The 15,499-nt window shown below is 38.4% G+C and overlaps 1 protein-coding gene across 1 annotated transcript in view; it reads right to left on the minus strand.

The window, feature by feature from the left end:
- Nucleotides 1-11,676: 11,676 nt before the first annotated feature.
- The window catches only part of IYD (iodotyrosine deiodinase), a 55,016-nt gene continuing 51,193 nt past the window's right edge, over nt 11,677-15,499 (minus strand). The window contains exon 6 of the mRNA XM_039568109.1: nt 11,677-11,864. Within this exon, the coding sequence (XP_039424043.1) occupies nt 11,817-11,864 (48 nt within the window). The 3' untranslated portion in view covers nt 11,677-11,816. The remainder of the gene's footprint in view (nt 11,865-15,499) is intronic.

Here is a 15,499-nt window from a genome sequence, read left to right on the forward strand (position 1 = left end):
CACTCACTACAGCAATTTGGGCTGATATAATAAATTAGGTGATAAAATTATACTATTCTTTAGGATGTGTGTCCCTTGCCCTTAAATAAAAGGACTTGCAATTCAGGATCCCATGGTGCAGTTGCAGTCCCACTGATGGACACTGTAACACAGATGGGATTTGGATGTGTTTACTATTCCATTGTTTGACTTTATCCTGGTGTAGCATGGTTCATTCTGTGACACAATGGTTTGAGTCTTCACTGCTGTTCAGCTTTCACCACCCACTGAAGTGGTTTAATGACAGAAAATTATAACTTAGAATTTCATGGTGTAATAAGGCTGGAATTTGAGCACTGGTCTCAAATCCTAGCTATGTGTTTTAACACCAGAACTACGCTGTTCCCCACTGGTGATCTTGCTTGTATGGATGTTATGAGGCATGAAACTAATTAAATTACTTCAGACACCAGATAAGAGTATACATACCACTCCTGGAGAGTGTACATCAGACTTGACCCTCTGTTACTTGTCTCTCTGGAGTGGCTGACAGCAGCTTGCCATTGGTTCTCCCAGTGATCTGGGAGAACTTACATTTCTATCTTTCCTCTTATACAGGCCAGTGAAAATCTTTACTGTACTTATAATAAGCTGAAATAGAGCTGGTCCCTGCTGCCTAAGCATAAGCAAACTCATAAGCAGTTTCCAAAGTGCAGACTGATTAATGACAGCTCAGCATGGGGATGCTGAGAGACTTAGACTCATGACTGATGCATGTGAAAAGACTGATGAACAGAGGATGGACAGGTCTGAGAAAACAAAACCCATCACTGAAATTGTTGAAAGCTGCTGACAATTGTTTTTGCACACAGAGGCTGTTTCTAAACATGAGAAAACTTACTGCTACTAAATGTTCTTCTGTGTTTCCACTTCCTCTTGTCACAATCCCAGTCTTCCTGCCATGGTTAAAAAGGAAATCTGGAAGTAGGAAACAAGTCAAGAGGCAGCCCTACCTTCATATAAGGAGATATCTATGTTCCATGGAAGTGTCATTCTTAAAACAAGGAGAGTGATTCTAGTTTTAATAATTTTTATTAATTAATTGAACTTCTCCAGCCAACCATTATACTGATCAATGTATTATAGCTTATATATTTAACTTCCTTGTCCTAGGAGATTAACACCCCAGAACCAGATGACAGATGTGACCCCTAGGAGTTTATCTGACATGTGAGGAGAGAGAGAGAACAGATAGTTAGAGGTGAGATTAAATAAGCAATGATGTTGTAAAGCCAAAAGGTTTAGACTGTTTAACCATTATTCTACTGTTTTCTTAAGTTCTGTCACACAGGTTTCTCTCCTTGAAGTATAGCAAATATACCAAAATCAAAGAGACAAAGTCAATGCTGTAATAGAAGAAGACTGGTTAAATGAAGTTAATACTTCTTCCCTAGAATCCTCAGTCCCAAACTGATTGATGCATTCCTCTTTCTTTCTTTTTCACAGTCTAGTGTTAGAAGGAGTGCTCTGATTGGTACAGCTTCCTTAATAAATCAGGAACTCCAGAATAAGGAAAACTTGAAGGAACAACAGCTCCATGTCAGACACTATCACTCCATACTTTTAATGTATAATGACAAAAATGCATGAGATATACATTGTCCTTTAGAAAAGACCATGCAGAAAACCAAGACAGCACTATTTTTTTCCCAGAGTGGCAAGTAGGATAAATTTTACTCTCAGATTCACAGTTCATGTACCTTCAAGAAAGGTTCAGTCCAATTTTCAGTCACTGAGGGGCCTTCACATTTCTTGGTCCTGGAATATGCCAGGAATTTCCCCTGTATTCATGGAAGCCACAATGAGCCGGTGTCCCAGATATTGTGAGAAGAGCTTGTTCTGTAAATGTGACATAGGAAAAAATCACCTTGCGTGGGAGCCAGCACAGCGTATCACTTGAAACAATGGTCAGTGGCCCAGCCAAGTGTATGCAGCATGGATGGGAAATCCCAGCCCTGAGACACCGACCTTCCTGACTGTCCGTCACCCACGAGAGCAAATCTTCTATTCCACTGTGCTTGGCAGTGCCTTGTCCTTCGCCTTTAAATCACTCCAAGAAAAACAGATTAGTAAGAACATATGTTAAGCCTGTTTCAGAAAGACCCTCTCCTTATTACAAGATGCTACAGGGAGAGACCCACATTTTATATATTATGGAAATCTTCATCATTGCTTCAAAGTTTCAGTTAATAGCAGTGTTTCTGTTACAGAGTGGGAGAAGAGTTTTTTTATGTTGAAAGAACACAGAACTCGAAAGTGAAGTTAAATACAGTAGGGGGTCTGAAACATTTACCAAAGTGATTTTTATTTAGTGAAATCCATGAAATTTTGTGTATAAGCGGGGTTGAGCATAAGAATCTATTCTAAGAGAAAACATGCATGTCCTTCATAACATGTAAGTCATCAAACAGGTAGTGATTCAAAAAACATATAACAAGATGGGTGGAGTTTTCCTAGTGGAGGCTCTGAAATTGTTTCCTCCTAACAAAAGTTCAGAATCCATTTGTCAGCACATATAATTTCCTGTGCTCCTTGCTGCATTTCAAAAGCCAAAATATGCATCCTATTGTAACAAAACTCCTGGTTTACCAAGATAAACAAACAACAAAACAGATCTGCATGGTGTCAGAACTGCAGGCAGCTCTTTGTATTTGTTGGAAGATCTTACTAGGTTAGGAAACAGTAATTATTTCTAGGAAGATTCAAACATTTTCAACAGAGACTGTGATGAAAAAAATGTAAGACTTTTTCCCCTGTAGCTGAAAAGTTGAAATCCTTGGTAGTAACCTTAAACCTGACCATTAGTTCAACTTTGTCTCATGTTATGCAGCTATGAAAAACAAAGCCTGTTGATTAAATGAGAACAGTTTCCTAGAATACCAAAACAGACTGCTCCCTCCCTACGGAAGACAGTCATCGCTCCAACAGTGAAGCATGTTTACTAATCTGTGTCATTATTAACAAAGATATATTGGGGACACAGCATTTGAATTAAAGCCTCTAGTAAATGAAGTAAGAGATCATACTGCATGAATTCAGAAAGAAATTGGGCCAGCCTAGATTTTTAGAATCTTCTAGGCTCAGGAGATACAACTGGAGACAATTTGATAGTTTTTTAAGCTGTAGCTCCATGGTCAACTGAGCAAACCTGGCAGTGAACAAAGAGGAAGAGTGGCTCCTCTCCTGGCCTCTCTTTTCCCCCGCCCTGCTCCCACACTACACACTTGACATCTGGACTCTTCTGGATGCTACCTTAACACAGTAGAAGACTGCCCAGCTTTTCTGCTGGGCCAGTCACTTAGACTGCCCTCAGCCTGGAAATGAATCAACAGGAATGGACAGGGTGGCATGTGGATGGGCAAGAACAAGACTCTTGTATCTTGGAATCTGTGAGTCATTAGGTTGAGCAGCTGTGCAAGGAACCACTGCTCAGTTAGTAACAATATGACAAGACTCAAAGAGTAAGGACTCGCCTCTTCTGCTAAAAAAGACACTTCCTGCTAACTTCATCTAACTAATTCTTACTAATTTCATGAAATTACAAAGTGTGTAAAGATATTCTGCAGGAAAGATTAGGAAATCCCTGTGTTAAGTTTGCAGCAGGGAATCTGACTTGCAGACATCCGAGAGAGGAGGAGGACTGCATTGTGTTTGACTGCAAATATGTAGCAAAAATTGTCTTCTGCAAATATATTACAGCTGAGCAAACCAGATAAAATCAGAAGTGAATAATTACCATGTCTATAATACATCAGCAATATCAGAACTCAAATCCAGGTCCCTTGAGGCCATCCTGGATCATTGTCCAGTAGATCTCTCTTGTTTTCTCAATGCCTTGAACCTAGTAAGGGTTCTTACGTTGTAGAGTCTTTAACTGCTATTGGTCAAGAGTCAACTCCATCAAGCTGCAGAAGAAAAACATTCAAGAGAACTTAAAATGCATACTAGACACAGGGACTAAGAAAAAGGTTTGTTTCAATGACAGTTTTGATTCCAACGATAGAGTGTTTTGTCATAAATGTCAATTGCTAGAAATACCTAGCATTTGGAGTTTGCCATTTAACTGTTCCATTACAGATTTGTGCAGGACTGAATGGACAACAGTTGTCTGCTACTGAGTTAAAACTGTGGACTATTCATGCTTCAACAGAGTGAGACTAGAAGGCAATTCATCTCTCAGCTCTGTCAAAATAGGACACACAGCAGTTAGTATCAATTCAGGTGCACTACTTCGGTGTTTATTGACCTGTGTATGTACAGTGCTAGATCAGATTGTATTCTACTAAAGCCTTTTGAACTCTTGCTTGTGCTTGTGGTTTGCAGACCACAAAAATTTCCCAGAATGAGGAGAACCTCCAACACAATTTATGAAACATATGCAGCCCATATGAGAAATGTATCCCAAAGGAATGGGAAATTATAGTTCGCACAATGTGTGGATAAGAGTCAACTGGTGTGGAAGGTAATTAGATTTTGTCACTTATTAATTTCAACCAACAGTGTGCATTAATTAATCCAGACATTGCTCCTGTGAAAGAAATGAAGAAAGTTCTGAGACTGAGGATTTGTTGATGGATGAAAATTGATGTACAACAGGATAGGGAGAAATTTTTGAATGGATAGCAGCTTCAGATTGCCTCGATGAGTGAACATTCCTATTCTGGAGGACATTCTAGCTTGCTTAGTCGAAGTGCAAAGCAGCTTGAACTAATTTAGAGAGATGAAAAAATCACCCTTTTATTCAAGATAAAACCAACCAAACTCCCAAACCAGTTACTCATTAGATCTATAGACAAGCCACAAATCCTATTATTTTATATCCTGGAGTCCTTCAATTGCTGCACATTTTTCACATCTGGCAAGTGTGTTGGTATAACTCTGATGATGTTCCCTCTGAAAGGATACAGTAGAACTTGGAATATTCTGAAGGGGGACAAAGGTGGCTGCAAGTATGGCTCAGTACCTGCTCAAGCAAAGCAGGAAAGCTTTCTTCAGCTCAGAACAGCTTGTGTGTGTAGGGAGAGGTTTATAAAATCATAACTAGGACAGAGAAGATGAATAAGGAGCAATTGTTCATTATTCCTTACCATATAAACAAAGTAATTTATCCAATGACAGGTTTAAAAACAGTTAAAACCAAAGGGAGCAATTTTCCACACAACAAGATATTGACTCACTGCTAAATTAAGTTTGGATGTGAAAAATATTAGCAGGTTCAAAATGGGATTAGGAAAGTCAGTTGGAGAAAGGTCCATTGAGGATAACTAAACAATGGCCCTAATGTGATATCAAGAGGAGGAAATGCCTGCAGCACTGATCACTAGAAGAAAGGAAAGAGGAACGAATCATTCCTGTGTTTCTTAAGCTCTTTCCCCCGAGCTGTTGGTGCTGGCCATTGTCCGAGACAGGCTAGTGGGATGCTCAACCAGCGTGGGACTGCTTAAACTGGTGTTTTTATGAGTTTCCAGTGACAACATCTGTGCTTAAATGGGTTTCAAAATTACATTTAAAAGAAGTAATGGTAACATATTACACAGAGAGTGCAGTCCACCAAAACTGGGTTTGGTTCTTGTTTTGGATCCAACCCTTTTGTGTTTCTCCTTTTTAGTAGCAATTATGATGACTCAGTCTGAGTATTTCCTAGCTAAGGAGCTCTGCAGCTGTATGGGAGGGATGGCAAGCACTATCACTATGAAATAAGAAGAAACTATAAATAAGTAAATTCCTCCCATGCCCTAAATTTATCAGACTCAAAAAAGAAAAAAAAAAAACCCAAACCTCTTGATATAATAACCCAGATGAGTGAAAGATTTCTTTATGAGGATCTTGACATTTTGGTCACATCTAATTCATTGAATGCTACGGTCATCATTACAGAGGCTGTATATTGAGAATGAATTTGCCTTGTAACTATCTAGCTCTAAAACTTGATTGAAAGACACAATGAAGTCTTTATGGCCTTTCTGGGCTCTGACAATTTTCCAGTTACCAAAAACTAATGACAAGAAACTCCTCTTGCTTTTCTGTTTATTTCCACATTTCACTGTGCTTGTTTTACTTGACAATGCACTTTAAGGATTAAAACTCTCTCCAACCCATTTGTTTTTGTCCCAGTGGTATTAGTGTAGGTATTTAAAAGAGGTTTTCAGTTAAGGACAGACAAGTTCTTTTTGCCTAATTTTGACCTCACAAAAAAAAACCCCAAAAAACAAAAAAAACAAAAAACAAACAAAAAACCAAAACTAAAACCGGATGAGATGAAAAGTTCAGTTTGACCTTTTCCTGGTACTAATGAGAGAAAAGCCAATGAAAAATAGATTGCAGTGAAAATTAGAAAAGAATTCAGAAGAGAGAACATGTAATGAGGACATGAACCCTAAGATCTCCCACACATGCTGAGCCAATTTCTGTGGAATGGTGAACAGTCTGCCATCTCTACTGTAGCACACAAAGTTCAACCTACCAGAAAACCCCACAACCAACCAAATGAAAAAACCCCAACAAAAAAACCCCAATCAATATAGCCCAGGGAAAATCATCAGTTGAAATTGCAAGAAAATATAATTCATGGTAATTATGTCAATAAGAAGAAGGGTGATAAGGAGTGAAGTGGACCATACTTTTTGCCAAAGTTCAAGATTTTTAAAAAATCGAGCTTTATATAAATTAACCACCTGGCGGATGGTTTCCATATCTATTTTTACATTCAGAACAAATGTAGAAAAACAACAATATGAAACGGTGAAGGGATTAAAAATACACCTACCAAATGGACTTCTTAATTAAGAAAGATAGTAAGAAAAAAATTTAGTGCACAGAACGATAAGCTCTCAGGTAACATTTTAACTACTTTGTATAAGTGTTACGTCATTTAGAATTAATGTTATACATATTAGAGGTCTTCCAGCATTCAAATTTTTTAGAAATGAAAATGCCAGATTCCATTGAAGCAGTCTCCATAAAGCACCTCTATTGAAATCCAAAGACATTAACAAAGAGATGGTATTGATGAGTGGTTTCTAGTATAGTCTGCCAATCACCTCGGAAGTTTTCATCAATAGAAATTATCTTAGAATTGTACTGTAGTAGATCTTGTTCGAGAAAGCAAAATTTGTTTATTGACTAATAATAGACAAGGAAAAAAAGACTACCAAAATAGAGTGAGGATATAAATTTCATTAATTACATACCTAAGTGTCATGCATTTGTTGGAAGCCTGCCAAAAAAAAAGAAGATGCAAATAACGCTGAGGAATTCTGTCTTGCAGTGAAATAATCATCTTGTGATACTATTCACGAGTTCACATACTATATGGGCAATTTATAAATATCTTCTAAAAATAAGAAAGAAGCTTTTTTAAAAATTCTATGGACAGTAGAGCCAAATGAGTACTTTCCCCATGCCCGCTTCACTCCAAAAGTGCTCAAGGCTTGTTAAAAATAACAAGAGAGTTACAGCAACAAAAGTAGAAGAGGTAGAAGCAAGAGTTCTTGTTTGTTTTCAGAAAGCCAGGCATATTTCCCACTCCCAGATATTTGGGGCACTATAGAAACATTTCAGTCAAAGACGAACATAGGCTAAAAGTCTCCAAGATAATTATAAACCCACAAGCTTTCTTAAATTAGAGGTATGATACTCAAGAATAGCTTTCATGTGGTAAAGTCATGCAGGAAAAGAACTGTTCTAGATTCCCATTCCAGGTCTCCCACTTAACGCTTCTGTGGCTGCAGAGTGGCCAGGGAGTATCACAGGACCATATTACTGCGCATAACTTCTTTTTCCCCATTGACTTGAGGATGTCTCCCAGGTACTGGAAATCTCAGTTCAGTTCCCTCCTCTGCTTGAGACAACTTGAACATGTATTTGTAAATTTCAAGAGAGGGCTCAGACCACAGGTGTACATAGCAGAGTTATCTGGATTTTTGGACAAAACTCCACTGAAAGTAGGATGTGCAACATGGAACATGACAGTCCCACTTCCCAGGGGAGCAGGCAAAAGCTGAGGTCCCACTTGCTCAGTGCTGATGGGCAGTTCCTGTAGGCAGGACCCAGGAATCTGCCAGAGCCTGGGAAGGACTCTGACCTCTGAAACATTAGGAGGGGATGGTATCTCTGAGGAGAATCCCCTCAGTAGGAGGGAAAACATGACTTCACATCCCAGGACAGTATTCCAACAGATGAGCTGTAAGAGGAAGAGGGAGTCCTTCTGATAGACTTTTCAAAGCCACACTTTCTATTCCTACCCCATTTTCCTCGTCTCTCTTCTACCACTTCCAAAAATAAAACGTTCCAACAGCAAAGAACTCACTCTATGTTGAACACAGCAGCTTTGGTTCATCATTCCCTCCCAGTCTGTACCACACAGTGCAATCTGAGATGGCTCTGCTGGGGGTTTTGTGTCTTCTAGACACAGCAATGAACACATTTACATACAAAGCTCTATGAATAACACTATTTTAACTAGAGATGCCAAAATTTCTTTTCCCACATTGTGTCTTCAGTCAATCATGAAATACAGAGAAGGCAGAGAGAAATGGCATTAATTTCTCTCTCTGACTGCTTTACATATCCCCACATATCTCAGCAGGATTTCTGGAAATAATGCAAAGCCTCTCCAGTGCTTGACATGCAGTGCCTCCAAATATGACAGAAGAGCTCTATAGCCAATAAGCAGGAAAATTTGCATAAAAATGGAAACTAATTTATCTCACCATAAAGAGAATATTTTGTGTCTGGCAAGCAGTATGAGCCTGAATTTGCATACATTTCTTGCAAACAGTACTACAGGCACTGTCACACCCATTCTGCTGCTACTATGATAAAAGCAAACAGCATTTAGCTCAACTGTTACATGTTGTTTGATGAACAGGTTGTTTTAGGACATAACAAAAGACACCTACCTTGTGCAAATGTTTTTAAGCATAAACATGTGCAAGTGTTTATAAGAAAAAATCTGTTTTTTCAACATACTTTTCCATTTGCTCACCAGCTTCTTGATTTTTTCTATGGAATAGCAAAACAAAGCCATGCTATGTTCTCAGCAGGGCTATTTTCATAGTAGAACAAGTTTCAGAGTTGTGACTTGGTAGTCTTCCACTATTAAAAACATAAAAATAAAAAACCTGATTCCTTGTCCTTCCTTCAAGGAAGGAACTGGAAGACAGAATTTCCAGTGGTATTCCTGGTATCTCTGTAAGCAAAAAAACAACAATAGCAAAAGTTTAGCATACCTAATGGAGGAAGGAAGAGACAATGAAAGCAATGTTTGTGTTTATTTTCTTAAGTGCATGCACTCAACTATCACTGACTTCAATGCAAATGCCATTTTCCATAACATCTAACGTATGAGACTGATGCTGTAGGAGCCATACCCTGAAGTAGGAAGCACAGTATAAAATTAGGCAGGCAAACAATCAGCAGTCTGCTCTGAAGCTACCACAGTGCAGGGTGGCAATGTACAGACTCCTTTTGCCAAATCTGCCTTATTAGGAGTTTTCCCACATACTCTTCTGTTCTCATTTTGCTTTTAAATAAATAGAATCCAAATAGAAAGCAATAGGCCCCTAGCTACAGTAAACACAGGTGGAAAAAACAGAATAAAAGTTAATTTCCTGTGATCTTACATACAAAGAAGATTAAAAGCTCATGCTGGGACTTGGTGTGGCCTTTTGGAACACAACCTGCTTTCCCAGCTTACTTGTCTGACCTCTGTACTGAATGACAAAACCTATCAATACAATATGCAGAAATGATGTCACCCCTTTGGTACTAAGGGTGAGAGATGGCTCATTTGGGATATTTGTTTTAATGATATCACAGTCACACATCGTTTGGTTTGAATCGAATAGATGCTTTTGAGCTTAAAAAACTCTATTCATCTATCTATTAAAATTTTTTTTTGTTTTTGGTACTCCAGTATGCTCCCTAGTACTGTTGCCATTTAAATGACTTCATAACTGATGCAGTAAACATATTCAAACATAGAAATACTTCAGTTTTATTTAAAAATTGAAACAAATATAACTATCTATCTCAAAAAGCAACAAAGACTTAAAAATCAGTTTCCAGTAACTGCAATGGAAAGTCACAAGTGGCATGTGCAAATTCACTGAGAATCAAAATCAGCTGTCAGATCATCATCTGAACCAGATCTGTCAATAAGACTCATTTGCTTCACAAAAACTGCTCCTCCAAAAAATGATTGCCCAGTTTATACTTATGACCATAATAATAAAAAAGGTGATGCAAACAGGATTAGTTCAGTTGATGGGAGCATAGTGCTAATGACACCAAGGTTTTGGGTTCAATCACCATAGGGACCATTCACTTAAGAGTTGGACTCTATGATCCTTGTAGGTCCCTTCCAAGTCAGAATATTCTGTGATTCTAGGATGTGTCTGTAGCTCGCATGTGTTGAACGGAACAGCATCGGTGCAAATTTCACTTTCCATAGGCTTTACAGGTTGATGGTGATGCTATAGGATCTCAGTATTATGTATAATTAATAAGAGCTAGACATGAAAATAAATCTGAATTAATACAAGAACTTAAAATATATTAGTCTAAATGATCATCTCTAAATTAAATTTTTCATTTTTATATGAAGTTTTCATTATACTTACCTGGTCTATCACCTCTATTTTCAAACTCAAAAAGATCTAAAATTCTCATGAAAGGCATTGCTGGAAATATATCAAAGATACTCGTAGCCCCCAAATTTTCCCAGCTTCCTTGCTTTACTCTCAATACCAGCCATCAATGTTTCAAATGAAAAGCATAAATTAGTTCAGGATATCCTTGTTCTGAAAAGCAGTAAAGAAAAAGATCAACACAGATCACTAGTACTTGTTGAATCAACACACAAAGAAAGAAGAACTTCAGCTATTCCCCCACAATATGAAGTCAAACCAGTTTTCTTTTGTATGCAGTCTCTTCACGAAGGAAACCACAGGGATGTCTACTGTGGACGATACCTGCCATAGTTTTTATAACAAATGGACTGTTCTGACAGCGTATTTTTTCAGCATTTGCCCTATGCCCAGTTGGTATAGGTATGTGAGTTTATACATCCATTTTGGCTCCTCTAAGTGTGCTCACTGAGCTCTATGGGTTTAGATGGCGTAAGTTTCTGAAAGTAAAACTTATTTGTATCATATATACTTCTGCTGTATTTACTGTGATCTGTTAGCATTGCAATGATGCCTGCAGCATTCTGTCAAGTATTAGTCTACATCTAAAAGGTGTACTGAGAAATATTTTTCATAATACTTACCTTTAATTCATTTAACTGTAACTGTCATTTTGTTCCAAAAATTACACCCTGATAAGAGCAGTTCTTAATTTAAACCAACTGCTCTCTACATGTATGGATAAGACTGTCACTATGGTAGCAAAACACCTGGGATAAACTCCCAGGTCATTGAAAAAGCTAGTTTTGCCAGTAACTTCAGGAGACCAGCATTCAGTCTTCTGCTTTACAGAACAACAGATAATGAGGCTTTTGTTAAATGTTCTGGCCTACCTCTGCTCTCTGGCGGATGTTTTCCTTGGTGAATTTGCCACCCGTATCAGAAAAAAACCAACTTATTCTTTCCAAAATAAAAGACAAGACCCTATATCTTTACAACACATGTTTCCTTTAATAAAAGATAATGTGTTTACAGTCTCTATGCTTCCTCATCTTGCTTGGACTTCATCACCTTGGCTTATCTCCCATGCAACTTGTGTTTGCACATTCAGTAGTTTACACTGGAAACAGCGTATTCAAAGAATATTCTTCATTGCACAGGCAGAATTTCATATGTACTCTGTATTGATGTCTTTTCCTGCAACCAGAAACAAGGACACATGAACTTAAGTCCTTTGGTGCTCCATTGGTATTAAAACTACAGCATCCCACTTTTGAAAAACAGTTCAGTCACTTTTCTGAATGAGATCCACACAAACAAGAGAGCGTGTTTCTGATGTAAAACCCAGATGCACAAGCCATTCCTCACTGATGAGAATGCAACACTGGCCAAAGTCTAGTCCGTAGGGAGCAGAACAATGCTGTGTAAAACATGGACAAATAATACAGGATTACAGTAACTGCATTAATGGTAGAATACTACTTGCTTCCTATGCCAGACAGACACAGAAAACACTTGTAGAGGCTTAGGAGATTCCCAAACACTCAGCCTAAAATCTGACTGTCTATTAAAGGTTCGGACTTATTTCTGCTGTTGGTAAACACACTGTTTCTAAGTCTGAAATCATTAAAGGAGTGTTCTCAGCAAAGTAGATGCAAAGAAGCAGAACCTTTTCACATTGCGTACCTGCTCTCTCTGTCAAGAGCTCCCATGCCCTCTCTAGGTGATCATTCCAAAAAGATGGACAATACAGCTAGGTTGCTGTTTCTCACACATCATCAAAATCTCAACCCTGCCTCATAGGTGTCAGAGATAAAACTCCTATTAATCCAAGATGGGATCAAATTTCTCAAATTCAGCAAGTCACTCCTAGGAAGATCGACTACAGGTGGAAGTAGTCAGGCTATTGATGAGGAGGTGAGTTAAGGCAGTCATGACATATGGTTAGGTGACCTAGAGTGGACAATTTGAAGATTATTAGCTGCCCATGTGTCCCCCAGCGGGCATACTGTCCTGCAAAATGTGCCTTTCAAGATATGAAAGACCCCCACAGCTTGGCTGTCTGCTCTCAGGCTTAATAGAGGATTTATAGTTTAAACACAATGCTCGCAGCAATATTATTAATAAAATAGGTGCTCAAGGTTAATAAGCACACCGAGCTATCTCACCCCATTGCAGTCCTCTTTGCAAGTGACTAATAGTTATTTCCACCTTTTGGCATTTTATAAGCAAATGGCACTCTCATTACAGCTGTCCCCTGAATTACTACTACTTCCATCATTACCAGGACAACAGTACAGGTTTCACAAAGCAGCTCCTGACTTACACTGCCTCCTGTTCAGGAGCAGGCATTTCCCATATCTGTTGCAAATTAAAACCTGAGTTCCAGGTACTCAATACATCTAAAATTCAGATCCCAGACATTGGCTTATGTGAATTATCAGTAAATCTTATAGAAAACCACAGGCTTAAATGTTTTCTTCCAAAGAGGGTAAAAGGAGAGAAGGCAGAAAAAACATCATTTTGATTACACTTTACTGTTGTGGCTGGATGGAAGTGAAAATTTTATAGTTGTCCTAACCGAGTTATTCTTACTTTTTTGTAGGGTGCTGAGTTTTTTGGGTAAAGTGTTCATAATTTTATCTCATCTCTGTGAGTTTTACACTAATGGCTGTTCTACAACACAGCATAGAACCTGAGGGAATCCATCCCATACATCCACTAACACTAACTTTTAACTGATGCAAGCATTTGGTATTTGCTGTTGCAGAGAATGCACAGAAAGCAGAAAATACCCAGGTAAGTGTGAGACACCAAGATGTCCAAGGAGTACAACACAAATTTTTAGAGTCAAATATTGCAAATTCTGCATAAACAACCTGCAGGCTCATTGAGAATCAGAAGAAAAAGAATGGCATTGAAATAGGAATGACAAGGGAGAGATCCCCATCTCACTGCTTTATAAAGAAAACTGAAATAGAATATTGCCCTGATGAGAATTTTCTTTTAAAGTGGCTGTAAATAAGCTGCAATTAGCACAGAACTAGTAAGATACAAAATACCCCCTCTTATGCTACTACTTTGGAAAAACTCCAACAACTTCACAATTAAAAAAAATATAAAAAACCAAACCACAAAATATATGCTAATCTTCATTTGCAGATTTATGAGTTTATGTATTTTCCCTGGAATACTAATCTTTATTTTATTTGTTCGCATTAGAATGATTTCAAAAATTCCTCCTCAGGCATGTCTCATCATGTCATAATTATTCATCATCATGAAGGCTTCTAACAGCCTCTGGTTACAAGACCACGATGTTTTCTAATAAATTATAAAGTGAAACGATAATTTAGTCTCCATAACAAATTAGTCCTTGGCTTCTTAGCAAAACTTAGTTCCAAAAAATAATGTGTCCCCTAGTCTAAGGAGAGATGGACTGCAATAATCAGTTCACCTCACTCTTTCCCTGGAAATAATCAACATATCTGAATGCTTTCCAGTTCCAACCAAACAGGACAAGCCTTAAAGAGCATATAGAAACAGAGTCTGAAGTAGCTTCTTTGAGCTCTCAGGTCTTCTTCAATGGGAGAGCAGACCAATGAGTTAGCATCTCGAAATGGAGACAAAGGAAAGATTGTAATGAAATGCCTCAGGCTTGATTTGGAGCAGGATCTCATGCATTTTCGCAGACCTTTGGCTAACATTTCCTGAGATCAATGGAAATAGTCCATTAACTTCATGGCTACTGGTGTGCATACCAAGGAGGGGAGACACAATGTTATTATATAAACAACAGGGGCAACCAACATAAACATTTGGACTTGCTACAGTAGGTAATCAAGTTGACAGCTGTTGAGTTGTGAGTATATGAGCCCCAGGAGTAAGTACTCTTAAGGAAAACCTTATTTTGTGGATACTAGTCTAATCTGGATCAACCCTTTACAGGAGTAAATAATGGGGTTTTGTTTATTTAAACTTAGGTGTCTGCAGTATCTACAAATGTATTCTACTGCATGCAGACAAGGCCAGTGAGATGTTTCAGGTGTCAAGGGGGAAGCGCTCATATTTCTGGAATGGTGGAGGGAAGATTTATAAAGTTTTTACTGGCCTGAAGGAAAGAAAGAAAGTAAAAACATCTGCCAGAGTCATGAGTGGATTGTTGGCTAAATTCATTCAGCGGAGGAGTCTGAAATAGATCATCTCTGTCTTCAGAAGTAAGCACTAGTGGAGTAATCAAAAATAATTACTACAGAGGAGTCCAGGACATACCTACAGGGAATAAAACTAATGTAAAAATGTAAATTAAATTCACAAAGTATGGATAGAAAAGCCAGCAGTTCTTACGCTCCTGTGCTCACACCATGTACTAACCTTGCTTGTACTCTTATAAAACAGTAACAGAAATACGTTTTATTTGAGTCTGGAATAGTACTTATGAACATGTCATTAAAAGAGGGACAGTTGCAGACAACAGAGGTTGCTACAAATACAGCTGTGATCACACTACCCAGATCTTCAATGTTATAAAACATCCATTGAAAGAGACAAGCATGGATTTCATAGAATCACAAAATACCCTGAGTTGGAAGGGACCCACAAGGATCATCAAAGTCCAACTCCTGGCCCTGTATAGGACAGCCTGAAGAGTCACACCATTGACCCGAGAGTATTGTCCAAACACTTTTTGAACTCTGGCAGGCTGCTGCTGTGATGACCTCCCTGGGGAACCTTTTCCAGTGTCTGACCACCCTTTGGGAGAAGAACCTTTTCCTAATATCCAACCTAATTTCCCCCCAGACAGCTTCCTGCCATTCTCTCAGGTCCTGTCA

The sequence above is a fragment of the Corvus cornix genome, chromosome 3 (genome assembly GCF_000738735.6).
Source record: "Corvus cornix cornix isolate S_Up_H32 chromosome 3, ASM73873v5, whole genome shotgun sequence".
Lineage (NCBI taxonomy): Eukaryota > Metazoa > Chordata > Aves > Passeriformes > Corvidae > Corvus > Corvus cornix.